This window comes from Physeter macrocephalus, chromosome 17 (assembly GCF_002837175.3).
Source record: "Physeter macrocephalus isolate SW-GA chromosome 17, ASM283717v5, whole genome shotgun sequence".
Lineage (NCBI taxonomy): Eukaryota > Metazoa > Chordata > Mammalia > Artiodactyla > Physeteridae > Physeter > Physeter macrocephalus.
The window spans coordinates 12,898,637-12,920,974 of record NC_041230.1 but is presented as its reverse complement, the minus strand read 5'-3'; the positions used below and the strand labels follow the sequence as shown (position 1 = coordinate 12,920,974).

The following is a 22,338-nucleotide window of genomic DNA, read 5'->3' as shown; positions in this document are numbered from 1 at the left end:
GGCATTCTAATCATTTTCTTGCCCTGGGGAGTTGGAGGAGCTGTGGAGTGGGCGTACTGTCCCATAAGCAGGAGTTTCCCCTTTATGCTCTTTTCTTGTTTCAGAAAGGCCAAGAGGCCAGAGGCAAATTCCAATCACCATTTCTCCCCAGTGCAACACTGGCATAAGCTATTGGTTTATTTCTTTGTTTCCTTTGCCACCTGGTTAGTATCAAGACTAAGAATCAGGCATGTTTTTAAGGAAACTGTGAAGTAAAGAACAATGGACTATGTTATTTATTCAAAAAATATCTATCCAGAGGACAAGGTGAAGATGATTTGAGCTGACCCAGCCCTTTATGTCAGCGGTGTGTTTCATCACGGAGATAGATAGTTCATGTAGGGGAAGGAACATGGGGCTTTGACATTCATACATCACTGGCCTCTGAATCCTGGCTCTCTCAGTGCTGGGTGTGAATCTATCTGAGCCTTTGTTTTCTCATCTGTAAAATGGGGTTAATAAACCTTACCTCAAAGGGTGGTTGTGAGGTTTCAGATAACTGTGCAGAGCACCTAGCACGGTGTGTCTAGCACATGGCCACTTGTGATTAATCACAGTTATTTTCCATTTCGGACCCAGTCAGACTCTAAACTTTAGACGTGCAGATGTGTAGTTTGTTCTCAGGGCTTGGTTTCCTCTGGCTAGATGCTCTTTTCAGTTCAGCCTGCTAATGAGTGAGCCCAAAAGAAGATAGATGTTGGGATGGTGTTGTTTTCTTCTCTCCAAGGACCTGCTGCTGAGAGTGCTCCACTGACTCCCTAATGAGTGACACATATCTGACCTGGGACTGAGACATCTGGCAGGCCACTCAGAAGAATGGCATTTCCATCTTGACATGTGCCCAGTAACCCTTCAGATGCCTGAGGTGTTGCTTGTTATGTCAACAGTCCGGTCCAATTCTTGGCATGCACCACAAAGTCAGATTTCCTTCCTAGGAAGGTTTAGAATTAGTTGTGCAAGAATCCCTGCCTGATTTTGTGACACCCTAGAGAGCCTTCAGTTATTTCAAGGAAGTATTTTGACATTCTGTAAAGCAGAGTTTGTTTAAATCTTAGAGAGAATGAGAATGAATATCCATGTCATTCAACAACGGGAGTTGACGCCGTTGCCAAAGCTTACTCTCTGTTTTTCTAAGTTGAAGTGCTGAACTAGGTTAGATCTTATTAGACTCTTTGAGGTGAGAGGGATAAGAGCAGCTCTCTGGGACTTCCCTGGTGGTGCAGTGGTTAAGAATCCGCCTGCTGCCAATGCAGGGGACACGGGTTCGAGCCCTGGTCCGGGAAGATCTCATATGCCGCGGAGCAACTAAGCCCGTGCGCCACAACTACTGAAGCCGCCCCCCCCCCCCCCGCCCCCGTCGCGCGCCTAGAGCCCGTGCTCCGCAGCAAGAAGCCTGCGCACCCCAACGAAGAGCAGCCCCTACTCGCCGCAGCTAGAGAAAGCCCGCGCGCAGCGACGAAGACCCAACGCAGCCAAAGATAAATAAATGTAAAAAAAATTTTTTAAGTTACCTTAAAAAAAAAAAAGAGCAGCTCTTATTTAGCCTTCCGTCTGACAGCAGAATCTCCTTGACAATGAGTATGGCAGGTAGGTTGCAGCCTCTGCTTCAAATACTTACAGAGCAGTCCTTTCCTTTTTAAACAGCTGGGGTTTTTTTGTTTTTTTAAATTTCTCTGGCCCAAATTGCCTCTTTGTCTTCCTCTTATCTCTCCCAACATGACTATACAAAATCATCTGCTCTCTTTTCATGAGATAGTCCTGTAGCTATTTGAAATAGCTGTCATCATGCCCCATTCTTCCCTTGCCCAGCTTAAAGATCCCTGGTATTTTATGTGAGTCTTTATTACCTTTAGAAGTTCTTCAGATTGTCAGTGTACCCTTAATCATTTATTTAATCATCCATTTATTTATTCCGCATATCCCAAGAACTTTCAGAGGAAGGTAATGAACCATAGCGGTTAAGAATGCAGGTTTTGTAGTCAGAACTGACTTGGGCAAGTAACTGAATTTTTCTGGGATTCAGCTTCTTCATCTATAAAATGGAGTTTTAACACCCGTATCTACAGATCTGTTGTGAATCTGGAATGAAATAATACATATAAAGAACTTAAGCAAGGATCCGGTGCTTAGTAAGTATTCAGTTGATGGAGGCTAAATTTTCTAGCTAACTTAGACTGTTAGAACACACTTCATCATCTTGCTCTAGTATTGAGAGGGTGGAGGAAGTATGAGATTAAAATTTATTGTCTGTTTACTAGAACTATGGTCAGAAGGCATTATAGTGATTGGAAGTAGCTTCCTGGCAACTCTCTTATTAAAGTTCCATTTTTTTAAATTCCATAACAGCAGTTTATTTGGAAGCTTCAAGGTTTTATTGACGAACAATGCTATTGTTATGTTAGTTTTTTTTTAGCGGTACGCAGGCTTCTCACCGCTGTGGCCTCTCCCGTTGCGGAGCACAGGCTCCGGACGCGCAGGCTCAGCGGCCATGGCTCACGGGCCCAGCCGCTCCGCGGCACGTGGGATCTTCCCGGACCGGGGCACGAACCCGCGTCCCCTGCATCGGCAGGCGGACTCTCAACCACTGCGCCACCAGGGAAGGCCCTGTTATGTTAGTTTTGACTGGCAAATGCTGCCTGGTTGGGGTCGGCCAAAAGAAAGTCGCTTAAATCCGGATGGTCTTCCTTGTGTGTTCAGATTCTTCAGCAGTTTAAATGGTAGGGCATTTTTAAGGGAGAGCCTCACTTGATGCATTGTTACCGGTTGCTACAGTGCGTAACAATGGAAAACACTCAGCCCTTCTCACATTGTTGGGCAACTGCTGCGCTCTAGGCACTGAACCACTTCCAGTACATCATATCATTTCACCCTCAGGACCACCTCGTGAGGAGGGTACCGTCCCCAAGGTGCTAAATTACTTGACCAAAGTCACAGAACTTCTCAGTCAGGATTCAAACCCAGGTCTGTTAGATTTGAAAGCTTAAATTCTTTATGTTGTACTTCATGTAAGTAGAAGATGCTAGGGGGGAGAGTCTAGATTGGTTAAATTATTTCGTGTAAAGATAAATCATACATTTGCTTTTCCATACTTCTTTGGTAAAAAGTGTGAAATCAGAGCCCGTTTGCCTCAGGCAGTCTATACAGGGGAGAGAGCAGCAGCTGCTCCCTGCAGCCTGAGAGGCTGTGTCACTGGTTTTACCAGGAGCAGGCATATTGCAGTGACAGGCTTTGTGGAGTGCATGTTCTTCTCTGGGACCCTCGGATCCATTCACATCGCATTACAGAGCTCCGTACCGGATCAGTTAGCGGGCTGTGTGAGGATTGGATCATCTTTGCCTTTGGGTTGTCATTTCAGATAGTGTCAACCAGCAGTCCAGACATGGCCTCGTTCCTTCTTTCATGTACAGTTTATTCTCAGCTGTTTTTTTTTTTTTTTTTTTTGCCACTTGTTTGCACAGGAAGTCCTCAGCGAATTTCAGACTAAACAGGAAGTGATTTGTTCTCATATAAAGGGGGTACCAAAAGCAATGAGGATGAGCAGGATAAGGAAAGGGAATGGTTGACCCTGACCTAGAAGCTGGTTAGCTGTCCTCTTTAGTGGGTTTTATGCAGAGATCCCTAAATACTTTTACGTTTTAAGTCGGGCGTATTTGTAAATAAACCTGCCCTTCTAATGTAGCTTTAGGAAATTTACCGTTGGTTTAGAGCATTTTTTCCTCCTCACGTGATGTTCAAAATAAAAGGATTGAATAGTTTTGGAGCAAAATATCTCAGTAATGTTTATGAGCGTGGGCTTTGGAGGCAGACCCTCCTGGGTTTGAATCCCCGCACTGTCACTTGTTAGTTGTGTCATGTGAGACATTTTTCCTTGGTAAAATGGAATGCCATAAGGTTTAATAGAAATAGTATCTGGGACTTGGCTTGGTACATAGCAGCTCTGAAGCAGTCGTTGCTGCTGCTGCTGCTCCTGCTACATGAGGAAGGTGAGTGCTGGGACGGGAAAGACAAAGAATTCTCTTATTTGTCACGTCTGATTAGTTGGTTTTACCCTTTCCTAATGCAGAAGCCATTGGGAATTAACCCCAGGCTGATGGATCAAAGGGAATTCTTCTCTTGGGCTTTCAGCAGAATGCATGCTCTCTTTTCTCGAAGGAGGAAATTATTAGTTTTCAATTCCCCTTTTTCAATCTTTTGAAAAGATTTTAGCCATCCTTGAGTGTATCATATCTATTAACTGTATGGAATGTTTGGAAAGTTTCCTGTTTACTCCGTTGTACCCCTGATTAAGGATGTTGGACAGTCATCTCATTGTTATTAAATAAACGTGGCTTGCTTCTTATAAACACCTTTGTTCTGATAATGCAGTTTCACACCCAAGGTGTGACTATGTGGCAACTTGCCGGCATCTTGTGTGATACTTGGAGGAATGAGATGAGTAAGTGGGTCTCTTTATCTTGCTTGGAATCTTTCTGACAGTTTCCACACCACTGAGAGTTCCCCTCTGGAAGCCTTACTGATGTTTGAGTTGTATGTTGAGAATCACTTTGTTTTTGTGCTTTCTTTTTTCTTTCCTGGACAGAAACCAAAGCCCAAACCCCGGCCATCCATCACAAAGGCGACCTGGGAGAGTAACTATTTTGGGGTGCCCTTAACAACCGTGGTGACTCCGGAGAAACCGATTCCTGTATTTATTGAGCGATGTATTGAGTACATTGAAGCCACAGGTAAGTGTTACCTCAGAGCCGATCACAGCCTTCACTGTTTACAGGACGCTTTCTAGAGGGCTATGCCATCTGGAGATTCTGGAATTATTTCTTGTTTCCGTGAGATGCTTTCTGGGAAGGAGCTGAGTAATCCTGACAGCTGTCAGACTTGTGGATCCTCCATCTTCATGTGGTTTTGAGGCTGTCGTGCAAGATATGTTAGGCCTTTCAGTGTGTGGGAGCAGTCCTGTTGTCAGGGCTGCAGTTGTGGCTGGTTAGAATACCTTTTCTGTGCTCCCACAGCTCCCTGTCATAGCATGCAGCCTGTTTGTCCCCTACAGGTCTCTCAGCAGGGAAAGGGTTTTATTTATCAGTGACTTCGGCGCTGTACTGGACCCAAATGGTAACACATTTTGGTTGAATAAAAGGAATGTGTAGGTGGCCATCGATCAGGTGCCTGAAATTCATATATTGATAGAATTTTTTTCCTGCAGTAAAAAAACCAGCTAAGATGCTTAGATATCATCTAGTCAAGCAGCTGCATTTCAGTTCCATTGGCAACTTGGTGTTATCACAGAGGCCGACTGTCTTAAAATTTTCTGTATTGCTCTTGAAATGTTAAAATTTTACCTGTGTTAAAAACATTTATTTTGTTCATTTAGAGCTCCCATAACGTGTTTCCTTGGCATTTCTTTTTCTTTTCTTCTTTTTCCTTTTTGGCCATGCCTCATGGCTTGTGGGATCTTAGTTCCCTGACCAGGGATTGAACCCAGGCCCTGGCAGTGGAAGCTCAGAGTCCTAACCACTGGACTGCCAGGGAATTCCCATCCTTGGCATTTCTTTTGTAACCCCTGGAGCTTCCAGTTTCATGTCATTGTTTCCCTTGATTTTCTCCTGGATACTTGCAAAGCTGATGAGCTTTGAGGAGGTGGTATAGTGGGCACATGGTTATGTGGACCCTTGAGCATTAAGAGGTGAGCTCAAGGATATAGGCTGCTACTAATTTGAAACCAAGGTAGGGATTATAACCTCCCTATGTGTTCTTTCTAATTCCGGTATTACCTGCAATGATATTAAGTATTGTGTGGTGTGGACAGCCTACCAAGCTCTGCTAATAATTTCAGCAGCATCATGTTAAGCTGAGTGGTGGTGTTCATATTTACTCAGGATGTGCCAAATCAGGGCAAATGGGTTTCAAATTGAAGCTCTCTAAAGACTCTGTAGTTATTTCCAGGGTTTTCTCAGTAGCACACCAGGATTGAATCACAGTGAGCACTTGCCATAATCATAGCAGTTCTGTAGTTTGTTTAGACCATCTGTACCCAAAGCCTTTTGTCAGTGTCCATCTTCTTGACATTGGTTTTATATCAGTTTCTTCCTGGCACCTCTGCCTTGGGCAAGGAGGAAATCTTCAGGAAGCAAGTTTGAGTGATTCAAGCCTCTCCTTGTTGACCTAGCACTTCAGAGAGATAGTTTATATCATTTGGGGGGTCCCTAACTTTAATTTGAAGTGATTTCAGATTTATAGGAAAGTTACCAAAATTTTAAGTTGTAAGAAATTGAAAGTTACAATTCCCAGGTTCCTTAAATGTTAACATTTTACCACATTCCCTGTATCGTGTGTGTGTGTGTGTGTGTGTGTGTGTGTGTGTGTGTGTGTCCTTAAATGTTAACATTTTACCACATTCCCTGTATCGTGTGTGTGTGTGTGTGTGTGTGTGTGTGTGTGTGTGTGTGTGTGTGTGTGTGTATCTTTTTTTCTGAAATGTTTGGAAGTTGCAGATATGATGCACCTTTACTTCTAAATACTTCAGTGGGTATTTACTAAAAACATTCCCTTTATGTAAGCACCATGCAGTTATCAAAATTAAGACATTAACATTGACCCAGTACTAACCTATCTAATCTGTAGACGTTTTCATTTCATCATTGGTCACATTACCATCCTTTAATAGCAAAAGACAAAATTTTTTTTGGTCCAGGAGCTAATCTCAGACCACATTAAATGGTACATTTAATTATCAAGTCTCTTTAGTCTCCTTTAATTAGAACAGTTCAGTTTATCTGTTTTTCATGGTCTTGATAATTTTAAAAAATACAGATCAGTTATTTTGTAGGAGGTTCCTCAACTTGGAATTTTTTTTTATGTTTCTTCACGGTTAGGTTCATGTTTGCACTTGTGGCAGTAACAGCAGGGAAGCGAGGCTGTGTCCTTCTCGGTGCATCATACCAATTGGCATGTGTTGTCAGTTTGTCCCATCGCTGGAGATTTTCTCTTTGATCCCTTGATTAAGGTAGTGGTGTCTGCCAAGCTTCTCCACTGTAAAGCTACTCTTCCCCCATTATATGAATAAGTGTTTTGTAGGGAAACGCTTTCAGACTGTGTAAGTATCTGTTTTCTCCTAATATTTTCACCCACTAGTTTTAGCATCCATTGATGATTCTTCCCTGAGACAATGATCACCCTAATTCCTTCTTCATTTATTAGTTAGGGTTCTCCTGTCAGGGTGAGCTTCCCTTTTCAGTGGGCTCCTTGACTGGCTCACCTGTGGTAGCACCAAATGCCTGAATTTTACCCGCATGCCCTCTCGCTGAGCACATCTGTGGGCTTGATCTACCATACCCACCTTGCTTCTCTGACTCTAAGACTGTGATTAGCTTTTTATTATGTCCATTGCCTCTCTTCTACCTGTGCTTCTACAGGTGTTCTTCTACCTGTGAATCCTTTCAGGTGCGAAGACCTCTTCAACCCTGCCCCCAGTTCACCACCAGCCACTCCTGAGCTGCTGCTTCTCTTAAAGCTCTGTTAGATTGCACCACTGCTCACCCTGACACCCAAAAGCTTGGAACTTCAGGGTCCTCTCTGACTCATCTAATCCGTTCCCAAGTGTGTCGCTGTCCTTTGTCATCTCTTGGCTCTGTCTCCTCCACTTCATTTCCACTGCCCCACTGTCACCCTCCTTCTCAGTCCATCCTGATTACGTGGCATTTCCTCTACTATAAACCTCTTCTTGCTTCCTCACTGCCTACCAGATGCCGGCGCACTCTTGACTCCTCCCTCCTACGCGCACTACTGCAGTACTGTTACGCTGTGGTTGTCTGCCTGCCTTCTCTCCCTCCCTCCGACCCTCCCTCCCCATTCTTCCTGTTTTATATTACCACAGGCATTAATTTTAAAATTGTCTTACAGGAATACATACCATGTATTAGAAGGATATGGCCAGAGCAGAATTTCTTTGTGTTTCTCTGTTTTGCGTGTACCCTTCGTGTGGTTTGAAATGTGTCCCACATTCCTCCTTGCCTCTGGAACTTGTCCTCATTCTTCAGGACTCTTCCACCCCCAGCAGCACTTTGAATGTAACCTTCCTGGTAGTTCTTCCCGGCACATTTCAATCCTGAGAACAGGATTCTCTGTTCCCCTTGTCTCGGAGAACCTGGCACACGATACACATTAGTTGTTGATGGAATGATTGGTTTTCAAGCTGGAATACCTTAATTCCATTGTTTTCTTCTTCTTTCTTTCCTTTTCCTTTTAAATTCTGGTCATATACTTCCCCTCATTGGCATTAGTTTGTACTTTTATAGAATTTCAGGAAAATAATTAGATGTGGTATCTGTGAGCTTAATGTGTATGTTGGGGACAGTTGTCTTTTGTGTACTCAGTTTCCTAAAAGAACTTGTTTTCCTCTTCATAAAGTTAAAGCATGTTCATTGTAGAAATTCAACAAAAGGCAAAAACTGAAAAAGAATTTAAAGATTCATTATCTTCCACTTAATGAAAACCACTGTTGATATTTTTTGATGTATTTCCTTACAGTCTTATTTCTCTGCACGTGTATAGGTTTTTAGTTTTACGTAATTCAGAATATGTGGTATTATAGCTCTCAAAAAAATTTTAGCATAACTCAGATGAGGCTAAAGAGCCCTGAGTTTACCAGCTTACCTACTCCCGTTTTCCTGCAGAAAAAAGAACTCGGTAACTAAGAGTTATGTCGGAGGACCATTTTTTGAGAACCGTTACTTTTTAAACCAGACATTATTTTGTGAGCATGTTCCCCTGTCATTAAATACTCTGTGAAAATATGACTTTTAATTGCTGTACAATGTTCCATTAAATGGCTGTATCACAGGTTATTTAACCATTCCCTGTTCTTAGGCCCCTGTAGCATTTTCTCCTGAGGTACTTAAAATAAAACAGATTCACTAAGAGAGGCATCTGGGAAGAGTGATACAGAGCTTCAGGTCTGCAATTAGACCGCATTTAGAATCTTTGTTCTGCCATTTGCTCATCTGTACACTGAGGGTGATGCCAGGACCTGCCTGCTTGGGCTGCCAGGGTTCGGGGGGCGTTGCACGTCGGGCACCGAGTGTGGCGCCTGGCACGCGGAAGCGCTCAGTGCGTGCTGGTCGTCGCGGTTAGCTTCACCCGTGGTACATCCGGTCTTCCTTCCTATTGCCGGTCAGACTTTACCGAGTTATGACCTTTTTTTTTTCTCCCTAACTTTTAAATTTGAAAGTGGTAAAATCCATTAAAAGAGTACTACAGTAATCACCCAGTATTCACCAGTGGTTAACATTTTGCCACATTTGCTCTTTCTCCCCACAATTTGTATTGTTGTTAAACCATTTGAAAGTGAGCTGCGGACACCATGTCACTTTACTTCTAAGAATCTCAGCATATATCCCTAAGCTTCAGGACTTTCTCCTCTATAACTATAATAACATTATCACTTTTAAGAATATTAGCATTAATTCAAGAGCATTTCATATAGATCTATGTTTAAATGTACTCAGTTGACTTACAACTGTCTCTTATAGCTGAGTCTTTTGTTCTAGGATCCAATCAATATTCACAGTGCATTTAGCTATTGCCTCCTTAGTCCCTTTCAGTCGAGAACAGTTCTCTCTGCCTTTTTTTTTTAGTGATGACCTTTTTTGAAGAGTCTAGACAGTTGTCGTATAGATTGTACCCTTGTGTGGTGTGCTGTCTGTACCTCTCCAGTGTCCTCAGCCCCCTTCTGACACCACCCGTAGCCACCTCCTCATGTGGCTCCTGTCTGAGCCGAGGGCTGGTGCTGCAGGCACGGTGCCCAGGGCAGCAGGACTGCTGCCTCCCTCCCTGGACACAGCACGTCTGTGAATTGGGCATCGGGACTCTGAGATTCTGGTGACTGGCTGAGTGAATTAGCCAGTCAGCTGTCTTCCCCAGCTCTGGCTGCTTTCTCCTGAACTTGTGCTTTTCTTAGGGAAAGCCTGTGCTGCCACCTGACCACCCCCATCCCATCTCTCCCTCTCTTACTCATGGTAGAATTGCCACATGACCCAGTTTCCATGTGGTAGTCCAGGCAGTCACCTCTAACCAATTAGAGATGATATTCCAAATAAAACTTGTTTGTCAGGACTGCCCCACGCAGTCCAAAGTCAGAAGTCATCGTGTCCCTGTTTTTGTGTCCATCTCGTGCACCTTGGCACTGTGCTCATCCTGGCAAATAAAATATTGCATCATCACTTTCAAGGGCAGTGCTTGGGAGTTCATAGTCCTGCCAGCCATGGTTAGGCCTTCCATGCCTCAGGGCCTGTGTTGCTACCCACCTGCCGCTTCACAGCCAGCGTCACAGTAGAAACCGAACCCGAACCTTGCAGTAGAGAGGAGACGGTGTGACCGTTATGAATTGGGACGACTTAAACCATCCCATCACCTTAAAAATATTTTTTCTGGGACTTCCCTGGCAGTCCAGTGGTTAAGACTCTGTGCTTCCAATGCAGGGGGCACTGGTTCAGTACCTGGTCAGGGAATTAAGATCCCATGTGCCGCGCAGTGCAGGCAAAAATTAAAAAAAAAAAAAACAACTTATTTTAAGAGGAATATACGTGCTCACTGTAAAAAATTTAATCATTATAAACATAGGTAGATGTTATATAGGTATATAACAAAGTGAAAGTCCCTTATAATCCCAAGTCTCCAGAAGTAATCTGCATTAATAGTTGGATTATGTTTTCTCCCCCAAAATGTTTAAAAGCATGAGATCATGTACTACTGTTCCACAGCTTGTTTTTTGTTTGTTTTAATTTAACACTGTGTGTCTTGTGCATCATCTTTTAAAATTTCATCTCCAAGCCAACTGCATTTTAACCTTTGACCTGAGAAGAGGGTGGCAAGAGTTGGGCTCAAAGGGGGTCTCTGGGAGTATGGGAGGAGAAGCTTTGTTTGCAGCCAGTTCTGCCTTCCAGGGGCGGCAGGTTCCTGTCCCATGTTTTGTGAGTAAATTGCTGACTCCTCCTAAACACGAATCACAAAGAAAGGATCGCAGCCTTCTCGCCTCAAAATGCGCTGCTCCTGCTGTTACCAGGGCTCTGTCGGAGCTCCTCCCCCATATTCTTAGGTTAGCTCATAACGTTGTGGGTGGAGATTGGTTCTAGTTTGCACCTGTTTTTAAAAAAAAATTTTTTTTTAATTATTTATTTTTGCCTGTGTTGCGTCTTCGTTGCTGCACGCAGGCTTTCTCTAGTTGCAGAGAGCGGGGGCTGCTCTTCGTTGTGGTGCACAGGCTACTCATTGCGGTGGCTTCTCTTGCTGCGGAGCACGGGCTCTAGGCGCGGTGGGCCCAGTAGTTGTGGCTCGTGGGCTCTAGAGCACAGGCTCGGTAGTTGTGGCGCACAGGCTTAGTTGCTCCGCTGCGTGTGAGATCTTCCCGGACCAGGGCTCGAACCCCATGTCCCCTGCGTTGGCAGGCAGGTGGATTCTTAACCACTGTGCCACCAGGGAAGTCCCTGCACCTGTTTTTTTTCCTGAGCTTTCTGACCAGTTCATTTATCCTTTTTCCGTATATTTTCTAAAATTGGAATGTGTGCAAGAAATGGCCAGTAGGTAGAACAGCTTTCAAATTGATTTGCAGATGCTTTTAGCCCAGCCCAGGCCCAGGGACAGCCTCTGTGCTTTCTTTGCTAATAGGATATTAGATTTTCACTTTCTCAGCTCTGGTTACATGGGAAGGCTGGAAAAGGGCATGTAGCTACTGCAGCTGCTCTGGGGTCACCATGGCAGCAGGGTGGGAGGACTGACTGGGGGTCAGATTTGACTCCGTATTTCTGGTTAGAAAGCCTTTTCTTCCAGTTTTCATCCATGTGGAAAATTGGTCAGGGCAACAGAGTGTCACTGCTCCCCTTCGATAGCAGTGTGACTCCTCGGTGAAGGAGAGCGTTGGCCAGGCTAATCTGAGATCTCTGGTGTGTGGCGGGAAGTAGGAATATTCAATTCTGGACAGTTTATCTCCCTGGAGTTGGGGTGAGGACTTACTTTTAGAGCCTACTCACAGTCCTCCTGAGAATAATTTCTCAGGATAAGTACGCTATCTTTACACTTCACTATGGTCACAAAACTAAGGTTTTATACCCCGAGTCTCTGGGCCAATTTTGAGTCAAGGCTTCCTTCCCGACGCTGGGGGGAAGTATCCACGTCCTACAGCATAGAAACTCCCTGAAGGAGCTTCTTCCAAGTGTCACTCCTCCCCATCCCAGAAGGTCTAGTATCCTGGAGGCTGAATGCCTCGTGCCCTGCTCATCTGGGCTCTGCCGCCTGTACTCCCCAGGCCGCAGCCTCACTTGCCAGCCATGTAACTAGGAATAGCATTCTCTAGGGATGATTTCTTTGAATAATGTGTGAGACCAAACCTCCTTGCTCCCTCTTTCTGTGATTTTTAACCTTTTTCTTTGGGCAGTGAGAGGGGGCCGGGTGACAGTGGCAAAAATCATTTCACATCCAGCCATCCTTTTCTTAATTGCTTTGCTTACTGAGAGGTGACCAATCCCCAGCACCTCTGGCAAGTGCCACAGAGGGCTGATATAGGAATTGTTCCCAGGGAGTAGTTTCATTTGGACAGAAGGCCCCTCTTTTGCATCTTAAATTACAATGTATTCAGTCCATACCATATAAATAATTGGTAGGCCATGGTTTTGTTAGTGCATCTTACTTTCTGTTGGTGCCTGTAGTCAAGGAGGCCTGCAGCTGTTTAAAATAATAATGCCAAAGATGGTCTGCCATCATGTTAACTTTCCCCATTTTCTATTCCTGACACATTTATTGAGTGCTTGCTATGATCCAAGCATTGTACTGGGCACTTGGCATGTGTGATCTCATTTCACAAGAGATTGTTTTGTTGCTGTAAGAAGCCAGATGTGGGAAGGTGGCCCTTGGGAGGCAGTCAGGGTACATCACGGTCTTTTATCACTGTAGGGAGGACCTCGGTGTCAATAAAGTGCAGGGTTGGCTTGGTTGGGGAGAAGGTGGCAGCATTTATATTCTCTTCCCCTGCTCTCTGGGAGGAATCCTACCCCACAGTCTGGTAACAGAACCAGGGCCCTGCCTTTCGAGGCAGTGCCTACCTGGGCACAACATTGCCCCTGAAATTCACGTTTATTTTCAAAAGCCCTTTGCTGGAGGGCCTGGAATCGAACCACACTACCCTGCATTGGGGTTTCAGTGCCTGCACCTAGCAGGCTTTGTATTGCAAGAGGGGCTTTTTCTTTTTCTTTCTTTTTTTTTTTTTTTTAAGATTTTTTTTGATGTGGACCGTTTTCAAAGTCTTTATTGAATTTGTTACAGTATTGCTTCTGTTGTTTGTTTTGGTTTTTTGGCCGCGAGGCATGTGGGATCTTAGCTCCCCAACCAGGGATATGGAACCCATACTTTCAAAGTCTTTATTGAATTTGTTACAGTATTGCTTCTGTTGTTTGTTTTGGTTTTTTGGCCGCGAGGCATGTGGGATCTTAGCTCCCCAACCAGGGATCAGACCCACACCTCCTGCATTGGAAGGCGAAGTCTTAACCACTGGACCACCAGGGAAGTCCTGAGAGGGACTTCTGTCTGCCTTCCAGGGGCACTCCTTGATGGGCAGCAGAATCAGGTCAAGCTTGACCACTCATCTCTGATGGAGTGGGAAAATCCAGATACAGCACCAAGTGGTTGTAGAAGGAAAGAAATGTCCTGATGAGTCGTTAGTAGGTTTAAAAATATTTAGCTTACCATCTTTTGGTGGGGGGGATGGATGGATGGCAGATTCCATTCATTCAGCAGATATTTATTGGATTAATTTATTAATATATTAATTAATGCTAGGCATTGTGTTGAACTAAAGTTGCCCTCATGATGACCAGGGGTGGGGGAAATAGACATAATCACACGAATGAATAATTAATTCAGGCAAGGAACATTATTGGATTTTAAAAATCACTGGAGAATAAAACGACTGACAGGACCAAGTGACGATATGGAGCAGTTAGACCCCTCACCGCTGCTGTTCAGGTGAATAAACAAACTGGTCCGTCCATCCCCTGGAATACTACTCAGGGGCCAAAAGGAATGAATTACTGCTACACACAGCAACATTGTCAGGTCTCAGAATCATTATATGCTGAGAGTGATAGAAGCCAGACACAGAAGACTACAAATTATGATTCCATTTATACATGGCTCTGGAAAATGCAAACTAATCTATAGTGACAGGAGGCAGGTCAGTGGTTATGGTTGCCTAGGAGCTGGGAGTGGCAAGAAAAATTGCTTGCAGAGGGGCATGGGAAAACTTTTGGGGGTGATGGAAATATTCCATATCTTGATTGTGGTGATGATTTTACTCATGTGCACATACTTCAAAATTACCAAACTGTATGCTTTTAATGGATACGGTTTATTGTATATAAATTATGCCTCAATGGTTGATTTTTTAAAAATCACTGAGGAAAGGTGTTGAGGGAACTTGATATTTGCATGTTCTCAGAATACCACCCAGCACATTAATTACTAATTACAAAGGAGAAATGTGCCTTTATAATGGAGAGATATGGGGGTTACTACCTTAACAAAAGGTGATCAGGACTGGCACCCCCAGTAGCTGTTCAGCCTAACATTATGTGCCTTGTTGCCAAAAATATTTAATCTGAATCTTATCATGAGTGAGTAGATAATCAGACAAATCCAGAATGTGATACATTTTATAAGACAACTGTCCTAGACTCAATAAAAAGGTCAGTGTCATGAAAAAGAAAAAAGTTTGTGGGCCTGGTGCAACTTCTGTGTTTATAACCCGAACCCCTTTCCCATTCAAGTAGCCAGGTGTTGAGTCCATGAGCTTTTGAGTCACCTCTAGTGTCCTGACCTTCCCACGCAGGAGCTGGCCTTAAACTGTCTAAGCCTCATTTTCCTGTTCCTTCAAATTGGGAATAAAAATAATAGCTCTTTCAAAGGGAATTTTTTAGAATTAAATGAACTCCTGTTTGTTATGTTCTTAGCATAATGCCTAATACGTAGTAATCACTCAGTCCATGTTGGCCATTATTTTGGTGGCTCATGTTACTGATTTACTGCGGTTGTGGAAATCCAAATAGGACACTTACCCAGAACAGTAATGGAGGACATTAGACAATGTCTGTAGGCAGGGGTTTTGTTGTTGTTGTTGGGAAATCCAAATAGGACACTTACCCAGAACAGTAATGGAGGACATTAGACAATGTCTGTAGGCAGGGGTTTTTTTGTTGTTGTTGTTGTTGTTGTTGTTTAACCGGGTGAGGAGGCAACAGAATCAAGCGTTTTATTTATTTTTTAATTTATTTATTTTTGGTCACACGACCTGCAGGATCTTAGTTCCCCAACCAGGGATTGAACCCGTGCCCTCAATAGCGAAAGCACGGAGTCCTAACCACTGGACCGCCGGGGAATTCCCTGTAAGCAGTTTTTAAAAACTTCTCATTGAAGTACAGCATCCATTAAGAAAAGTGCACTCATCATCAGTACAGCTCAATGAATAGCCACTAACTGAATACACCTGTATAACCAGTACCCAGACCAAGAAACAGAAGATGACCAGCTGCCTGCAAAACTTACTACCCTGGCTTCTGCCTCTGGCTTCTGACAGTTACAGAATAGTTTTGCCTGCCTTTGTACTTTAATAATGGACTCATACCAAATGCATAGTTGTGGTCTAGCTTCTTTCACTCAGCATTATGTCTGTGACATTCATCTGTAAACTCCCTCGTGGTTGTGTGATTCATTCATTCTCATTGCTGTATACTGTTCCATCATGTGACTAGTCCACAATTTATTTATTCATTCTACTCTTTGTGGATATTTGGCACTTTCCAGTTTGGGGGCTGTTATGAATAGTGCTGCTATGAACATTCTTGTACATGAATATTGGTGCATGTATGTGCACTCATCTACTTCAGGTGTATACCCAGGAGTGAGGCAGTTTTTAATAATTAATTTTAACATGTTGGTTTAAAAGATGTCTTGAAGCACATATCAGTTCCTAAAGGGGCAATAAGTCTATGAGGCTGAGAGCTAAATCAGTAAGAGGATCTTTGCTACCTATTTATGACTTTGTGTTTCCTATCTTTTAAGGGGTAGGGGGTCGTTCTGGCAAGGGTGTATGTGGGTGCACAGAGCTGTGTCATACATTATTTTAGCAGCTAGATCATTCCCGTTTACAAAGTGTACCTGGCTGGAAGAATCTGGAATGCTTCCCATACCTTGTGGTGTAGCCAGCCCTTTTCTTTGCTGGGGCTCTCCTCGTGGTTCCGAGTTGAGACTTGTGGTTAGTGCAGATCTTGATAACCCTATGGTTTTTACTTGATGGGCTATCATGGGGCATTGCTTCCTGATTCAGTTTTGGCCATTTGTAGCACAGATAAATAGGTGTTCTTATTGACACCTACCAGTGAGACTCTAAAATGAAAGGTTCAACCCTGTGGGCAGTTTGTGAGGGGAGGAAGGGTGAGGCAGAGTGTGGAAGCGAAGCTCTTCCCCCAGTGTGTCTGAGTGTGAGTGTGGAGCCCCGCAGCCGTGGCTGGAGATCAGCTTGTCTGCTTTGTTCGCAGGTCAGAGGTGGCCCACGGCTCCTCTGTGCAAATGGAAGCCCTCTGTAAAAATGCTCTTTGACAGAATACTTAGAGCTGTGACCTTCTTCCTGATTGAGCTCGTTTGCCTGGGTAAATGAACAGAGTGCTTTCTGCGTGGCAGATTTAAATTTCACCACTAATTGAGGGTAGCATCTTTGGAGAGAAGCGCTTGCCATTAGATCAGAGGCCTTTTGGGAGACAGCCTGGCAACAAGCACATCAGGGCAGATTAAGGCAGGGGGTGGAGATGGGGAGAGGACAGAGTGCAACTGTTATTAGTAACTGGGGGACGGTCCACGGAGAAGCCAAGGGAGAACTTTTGCCATGTGCCTGTGGGGACTGTGCACATAGGCACATATGTGTTGCATATGTTTTGATGGCCTTTTTTCCCCTTTTTTCTTTCTACTGACTAATCTGTACAGGATGAACCTGGAGCCAAACTGCCTGGATTCGAATCTCTGTTCTGCTGCTTATGAACAAATGCTTAACCTCTCTGTGACTCAGTTTCCTCGACTGTAAGATGAGGATAATGATAGTGCTTTGAATCATTGAGGTGATTCAATATGTTAAAAACCTTATAACAGTACCTGGCTGGTTGTAAATGATCAATTAGCATTTGTTACTGCTGCTTTTAGCACTGACACTAAAGTGCATCTTCCACTCTAGTTGGGCCTCTCAGCTTGCTGGAGCCTCATTTGCCAAGCCCTGCTGTCCGCTAGGCTTGGTTCCCCTCCCGCTGTGCAGAGGCCCCTCACCTTCAAAGTCCAGCCCAGGCTTCTCCCTCCAGGAAGAGTAGCCCGTTGACTCCCTCCCCTTTCTCAGTTTCAAAGAGCTTGATAGCCAGGCGGGTCAAGCATAGACTTTGGAATGAGCGGCCACACCCCGTTCAGAACCCCAGCTCTGCTGCTGCTCTTCTTCGTTTCACCGTTTCACATCTCTGCGCTCTGTGCCTCCTCTGCAAAGTGCAGCTAACGATAATGCCCACCTTGTTAGGGCTGTGAGGGTTGAAGGAGATCGTGTATAAGATACTTGGCCCGACACGTACTAAACACTCAGGAAAGGGGAGACCTTGTCATCTTGTGGCGAAATCTTCAGTATTAACTTCTTTCTTGTCCTCTGATTATTTCATGAGTTGGTTTTGATTCCTTGTTTAGATGTTCACCCCTTACAGTCAGGGATGTTTGTTACATGTTTTAGATCTTCTCCATGCCTACTCGGCCTGTGATAAATACTTGGCAATCTTTTTTTCTACAGAGCCATCTTCACCTCCATATAACCTCACTCTTCAGATAACTCTGTGCATTTATTTCTCTGCCTGATTCCAGAGTGCCAGAGGACTGGAGTGCGTTGAACTGTGAGGATCCTGTCCTTTTCTCATTCATTCAGTATATAGATAATTGAGCACCTTCTATACTGTGTGCCATGCACTGTTCAAGATGCTGATGTTACAATATTGGAAAAAAGAGATAAAAATCCTTGCCCTCATGCACCGTGCATTGCAGTCTCGTGGGGGAGACAATGACAAACAAAATATAAAGAATCTTAGTGATTAGTGCTTGAGAGGAAAAAAATGAAGCAGGAGAGTGGTATGTGAAATATCTGGGGTGAGTGTTAAAATTTTAGATATGGAGGGCTGGGGGAGAGTGCCTTTTGATGCGAGCCTGAAGTAAATGAGGGAGGGAGCCATGCGATTACCCAGAGTAGAATCTTCCAGACAGAACAGCAAGTGTAAAATTCCTGAGACTGGAACATTCCTGGTAAGGACCTTGGCTTTTACTCTTGAGTGAGGTCAGAAGCCATTGGAAGGTTTTGAGTGAAGGGACAGTAATTGGCCTTTGTTTAATAAAATAACTCTGATCACTGTGTGGAGAACAGTTCTGACCCTTGAGGACTGAAATGTACTTGATCTAGCTGCCTTTCTGCAAATCTCCCTCCATTCTGCCCTTCCTTTCTCTGCATATGTACCCAGTCCTGCATTATGCTAGCATGGGTTCACCTAGACCCTTAGTTTAAACCCGAAAGGGTAGAGGTATATAACTCAGCATAGGAGGGCAGCCTGGATTAGAGCCAAAACTGGAAGAATGCAAGAAATGGTAAGCAGATGGGTTACTCATCTTTCTTCACACTTTTCAGTTTCATGCCTCCATGTCTTTGCTCATCACTGTTCTTACTGACTCATGTGTTGTTTCCCCTCCCACCTGACAATTCCCCACTCTTTCTAAACCTTCCCTCTCTAAACATGCCTTTGTCACAGCAGGTTTTCCCTTTTGGACTACCCAGTCTATGGTATTTTGTCATGGTAGCCCAAGCAGAAGAATACAGATGGCAAGGTGATTGATGCAGGCATCAAAACTCCTGAGATCCTTAAGGTATGGGCTGATGCGTCCTTCATTTATGCATCCCCATGGGGCCTAGCTCTCCAGAGACCTCAGTCAGGGATCTTTGTGTTCACATGACCAGGACAGAACAATTGGGTCAGTAGGAATGGGAATTGAGGCAACAGAAAGTCAGAAGGACTGAAGCTGGTGGAAGAAGACGTGGAAGAATATCACTTGAGAATCCTGGTCTAAAAAGATAAGCTCACTCCTTTGTGTTGTACCTGGCTCTCAGGTGGTTTATTTGTTTGAAATGTAAGATGACTTGGGTATCAGACAATTGAATCCCCCTTTTTCAGACAGAGATGGTGCAAGGCCTTGTGATTTCACCCCAGTTTGCGTTCTTTCACCCTTGGCTGGAATCCTTTGTCTATTTAAATTTGGTGGCCTCCCAACAGTTTAAAAACAAACTCACACAATTTATCTTTTCGGGGAAGCTGCAGTTTGGTTGAAACAAGACCTTTCTAGCATGTAGCTCCTGATAACTGCAACTACAATCAGTGTTTCTGTTTTGTGATCTATTTTTTGTGTTTCAAAAGCCACAACAGAAAACTCTTTCTTCTTTTATGGTTGTCAGGAGCCAGCGTTTGGGTTGTGGCAGCAAGAGAGTGTTTTTGTGGAAACTTAATCCGTAATGAGCTATTCCACTTCCTGGCCTGGGCTCTCTGTGAAGAGCATGTATGCCTTTATAACCCGTGAAGGGAGTGAAGGACCCCAAATCTGGGTAAATTCAAAATTCTTCTGAGCCTTGAAAAATGTAGGTTATGTAGTAGTTGTTGTTGTTGTTGTTCTAATATCACTAAGACCAAATGAAGAAAAACAAGGTGAAAATACCCAATCTGAATTGAATTAAATATAACAGTTATAGATTCTAAGAAGCCCCTTGGTTCTAAACTGCCCCCTGTGTGGTAACAGCTACTGGGGGAAGCATTGTGGGGCAGTACAGTAAGCGTAGGCATTGACGGTGTGTTAGCCGAGCGTGGAAGACGTGAAAATGGGCCGAGGCGCGCATCACCAGAGGGAAGGAATGTGGTGGTGGTGGCTCTTTTAACAACAATAGTGATGAGGATAATTAGCATTAAGGAGGCCCGGTCCCAAGCTCTTTATAAGCATTATTTCATTTCATCCTCACGGTGAGGAGTTGTCCCTTACCTACACACAGCTAGCCTTTCAACAGCCTTCTTGGCAGCAATTATGTACGGCCGACAATATCTTTCTAATCTGAACATCACTATTTCATATTTCCTGTGTTTGGGGTAAGGAAGCTCTATCCTCAGAGTGATCTTTGAAGGGAAGGACTTACACAGCATTTAAATAATATAAGCAGGGGCTTCCCTGGTGGCACACTGGTTAAGAATCCACCTGTCAGTGCAGGGGGACACGGGTTGGAGCCCTGGTCCGGGGAGATCCCACGTGCCGCGGAACAACTAAGCCCGTGTGCCACAACTACTGAGCCCGCATGCCACAACTACTGAAGCCCGCGTGCCTAGAGTCCCTGCTCTGCAGCAAGATAAGCCACCACAATGAGAAGCCCGCTCACCACGACGAAGAGTAGCCCCCACTCGCCGCAACTAGAGAAAGCCAGCGCGCAGCAACGAAGAATCAGCGCAGCCCAAAAAAAAAAAAAAAAGAAAAAGAAAAAAGAACAACCCCCTGGAGTCAGTCTGCTTGGATGCCAGGCTTAGTCCTGCCACCTCATCAGCTCTGTGATCTGGAGCAGGTTACTTACCCTATCTAAGCCTTAGTTTCCTCATCTATTAAATGGGGATGCTGATAAAAACAATATTTTGATATATCCAAATATTCTCTTAGATTTAACCAACTATTTCTGAGCATTTGAGAAGTACTTATTTATAGCTCTCAACATACTAATCACCAGTGACTTTTAGCTGTTCTTAAAACAGACCTTCTAACATTGCTATTCAGATGGTACCATCCTTCATCTTTTTTTTCCCCAAAAGTCTGATTTAAACTAGCTTAGATGTTTTAGTCATCCAAATAGGCTTTCTCAGTTACTTCACATTTGTGAAGCTGGGCCTAGTAACCATTTTGGTACGGTGGCAAGGTGATAGATGGCAGGCGTCAGAACATCTGACTCTGAGCTCTGGATCTGTTGCTCACTCGTTCAGGCAGTGAGGATGTTGATAGAGCATGTTCAGTAATCCAGAAGACAGTGACTATAACATGGCCCCCTGCCGTTAGGAGTTAGGAAATGAGAATGGGGGAGGGACATACCTGTGTTCAAGACTGTGAGAACCCAACAGGGGAGCTGGAGTCACCTCATTTCTCTTATCCTTAATTTCTTCAGTGCAGGATGGAGGTAGTATCTGCCTTACCTATGCTACATGGCGTGTGATATTGAAGATCAAAGAAGAGACACATAGAAGTATTTTTAGATTTTGAAACGTTGCAGCTATTCTTGTCTTGAGGTGTGTGGTCTTACAATTCAAAAGGTAGAAGTAAGGCCTTCAGTTACTCTTGAATAGGTATGTGCTAGGTGCTGTATCTCATCTAATCTTTACAGCAGCCTTGTGAGGTAGACCATCTAATAATGCCATAAAGATTAGAGGTGGGGACTTCCCTGGTGGCACAGTGGTTAAGAATCCACCTGCCAATGCAGGGGACACGGGTTCGAGCCCTGGTCCGGGAAGATCTACATGCCACGGAGCAACTAAGTCCGTGAGCCACAACTACTGAGCCCGTGTGCTGCAACTACGGAAGCCTGTGCTCCTAGAGCCCGTTCTCTTCTTTCAAGAGAAGCCACCGCAATGAGAAGCCTGCGCACCACAACGAAGAGTAGCCCCTGCTGCCCACAACTAGAGAAAGCCCAAGTGGAGCAACGAAGACCCAACGCAGCCATAAATAAATAAACAAATAAATAAATAAATAGATGGCTGAATGAATGAATGAGTTTTTTTAAAAAAAAAAACGATTAGAGGTGATTGGTAGCTGTGCCTTCCCAGGTGGGGAGCAGGGTGATCACAACTTTGGTCTTACATCTTGCATATCTTGCCTATTAAGAGGTTGTCAGTTTAATCATGACCAGAACTACAGCAGCTCCCAGACTTTTTGATTTGGTGGACCAGTATTGTTACCCTCTCGGCATTTTGGGGGTGACAGAGGGTTGCCAGCTTTTTATTCTGCCAAGCAAGGATATTAAATTTTTTCAAAATATCTTTTATGACTGTTATTTCATAAAAGTGAGAATACTTCATCAACCTCAAAGTAGTAGGAAAGATGATTTCAAAATATAAGCTAGCCTTCTATTAATTTTTTTTTATCATGTGTTTGGTGTAAAATGCGGGACAGTATGCAGTGAAAAAGTAAGTCTCC

At 44.1% G+C, this 22,338-nt stretch overlaps 1 protein-coding gene across 1 annotated transcript in view; it reads left to right on the top strand.

Moving 5' to 3' along the window:
• ARHGAP35 (Rho GTPase activating protein 35) overlaps positions 1 to 22,338 on the top strand; it is a 79,402-nt gene that overhangs the window by 12,365 nt on the left and 44,699 nt on the right. Inside the window, exon 2 of the mRNA XM_028477727.2 lies at positions 4,619 to 4,763. Within this exon, the coding sequence (XP_028333528.1) occupies positions 4,619 to 4,763 (145 nt within the window). The remainder of the gene's footprint in view (positions 1 to 4,618; positions 4,764 to 22,338) is intronic.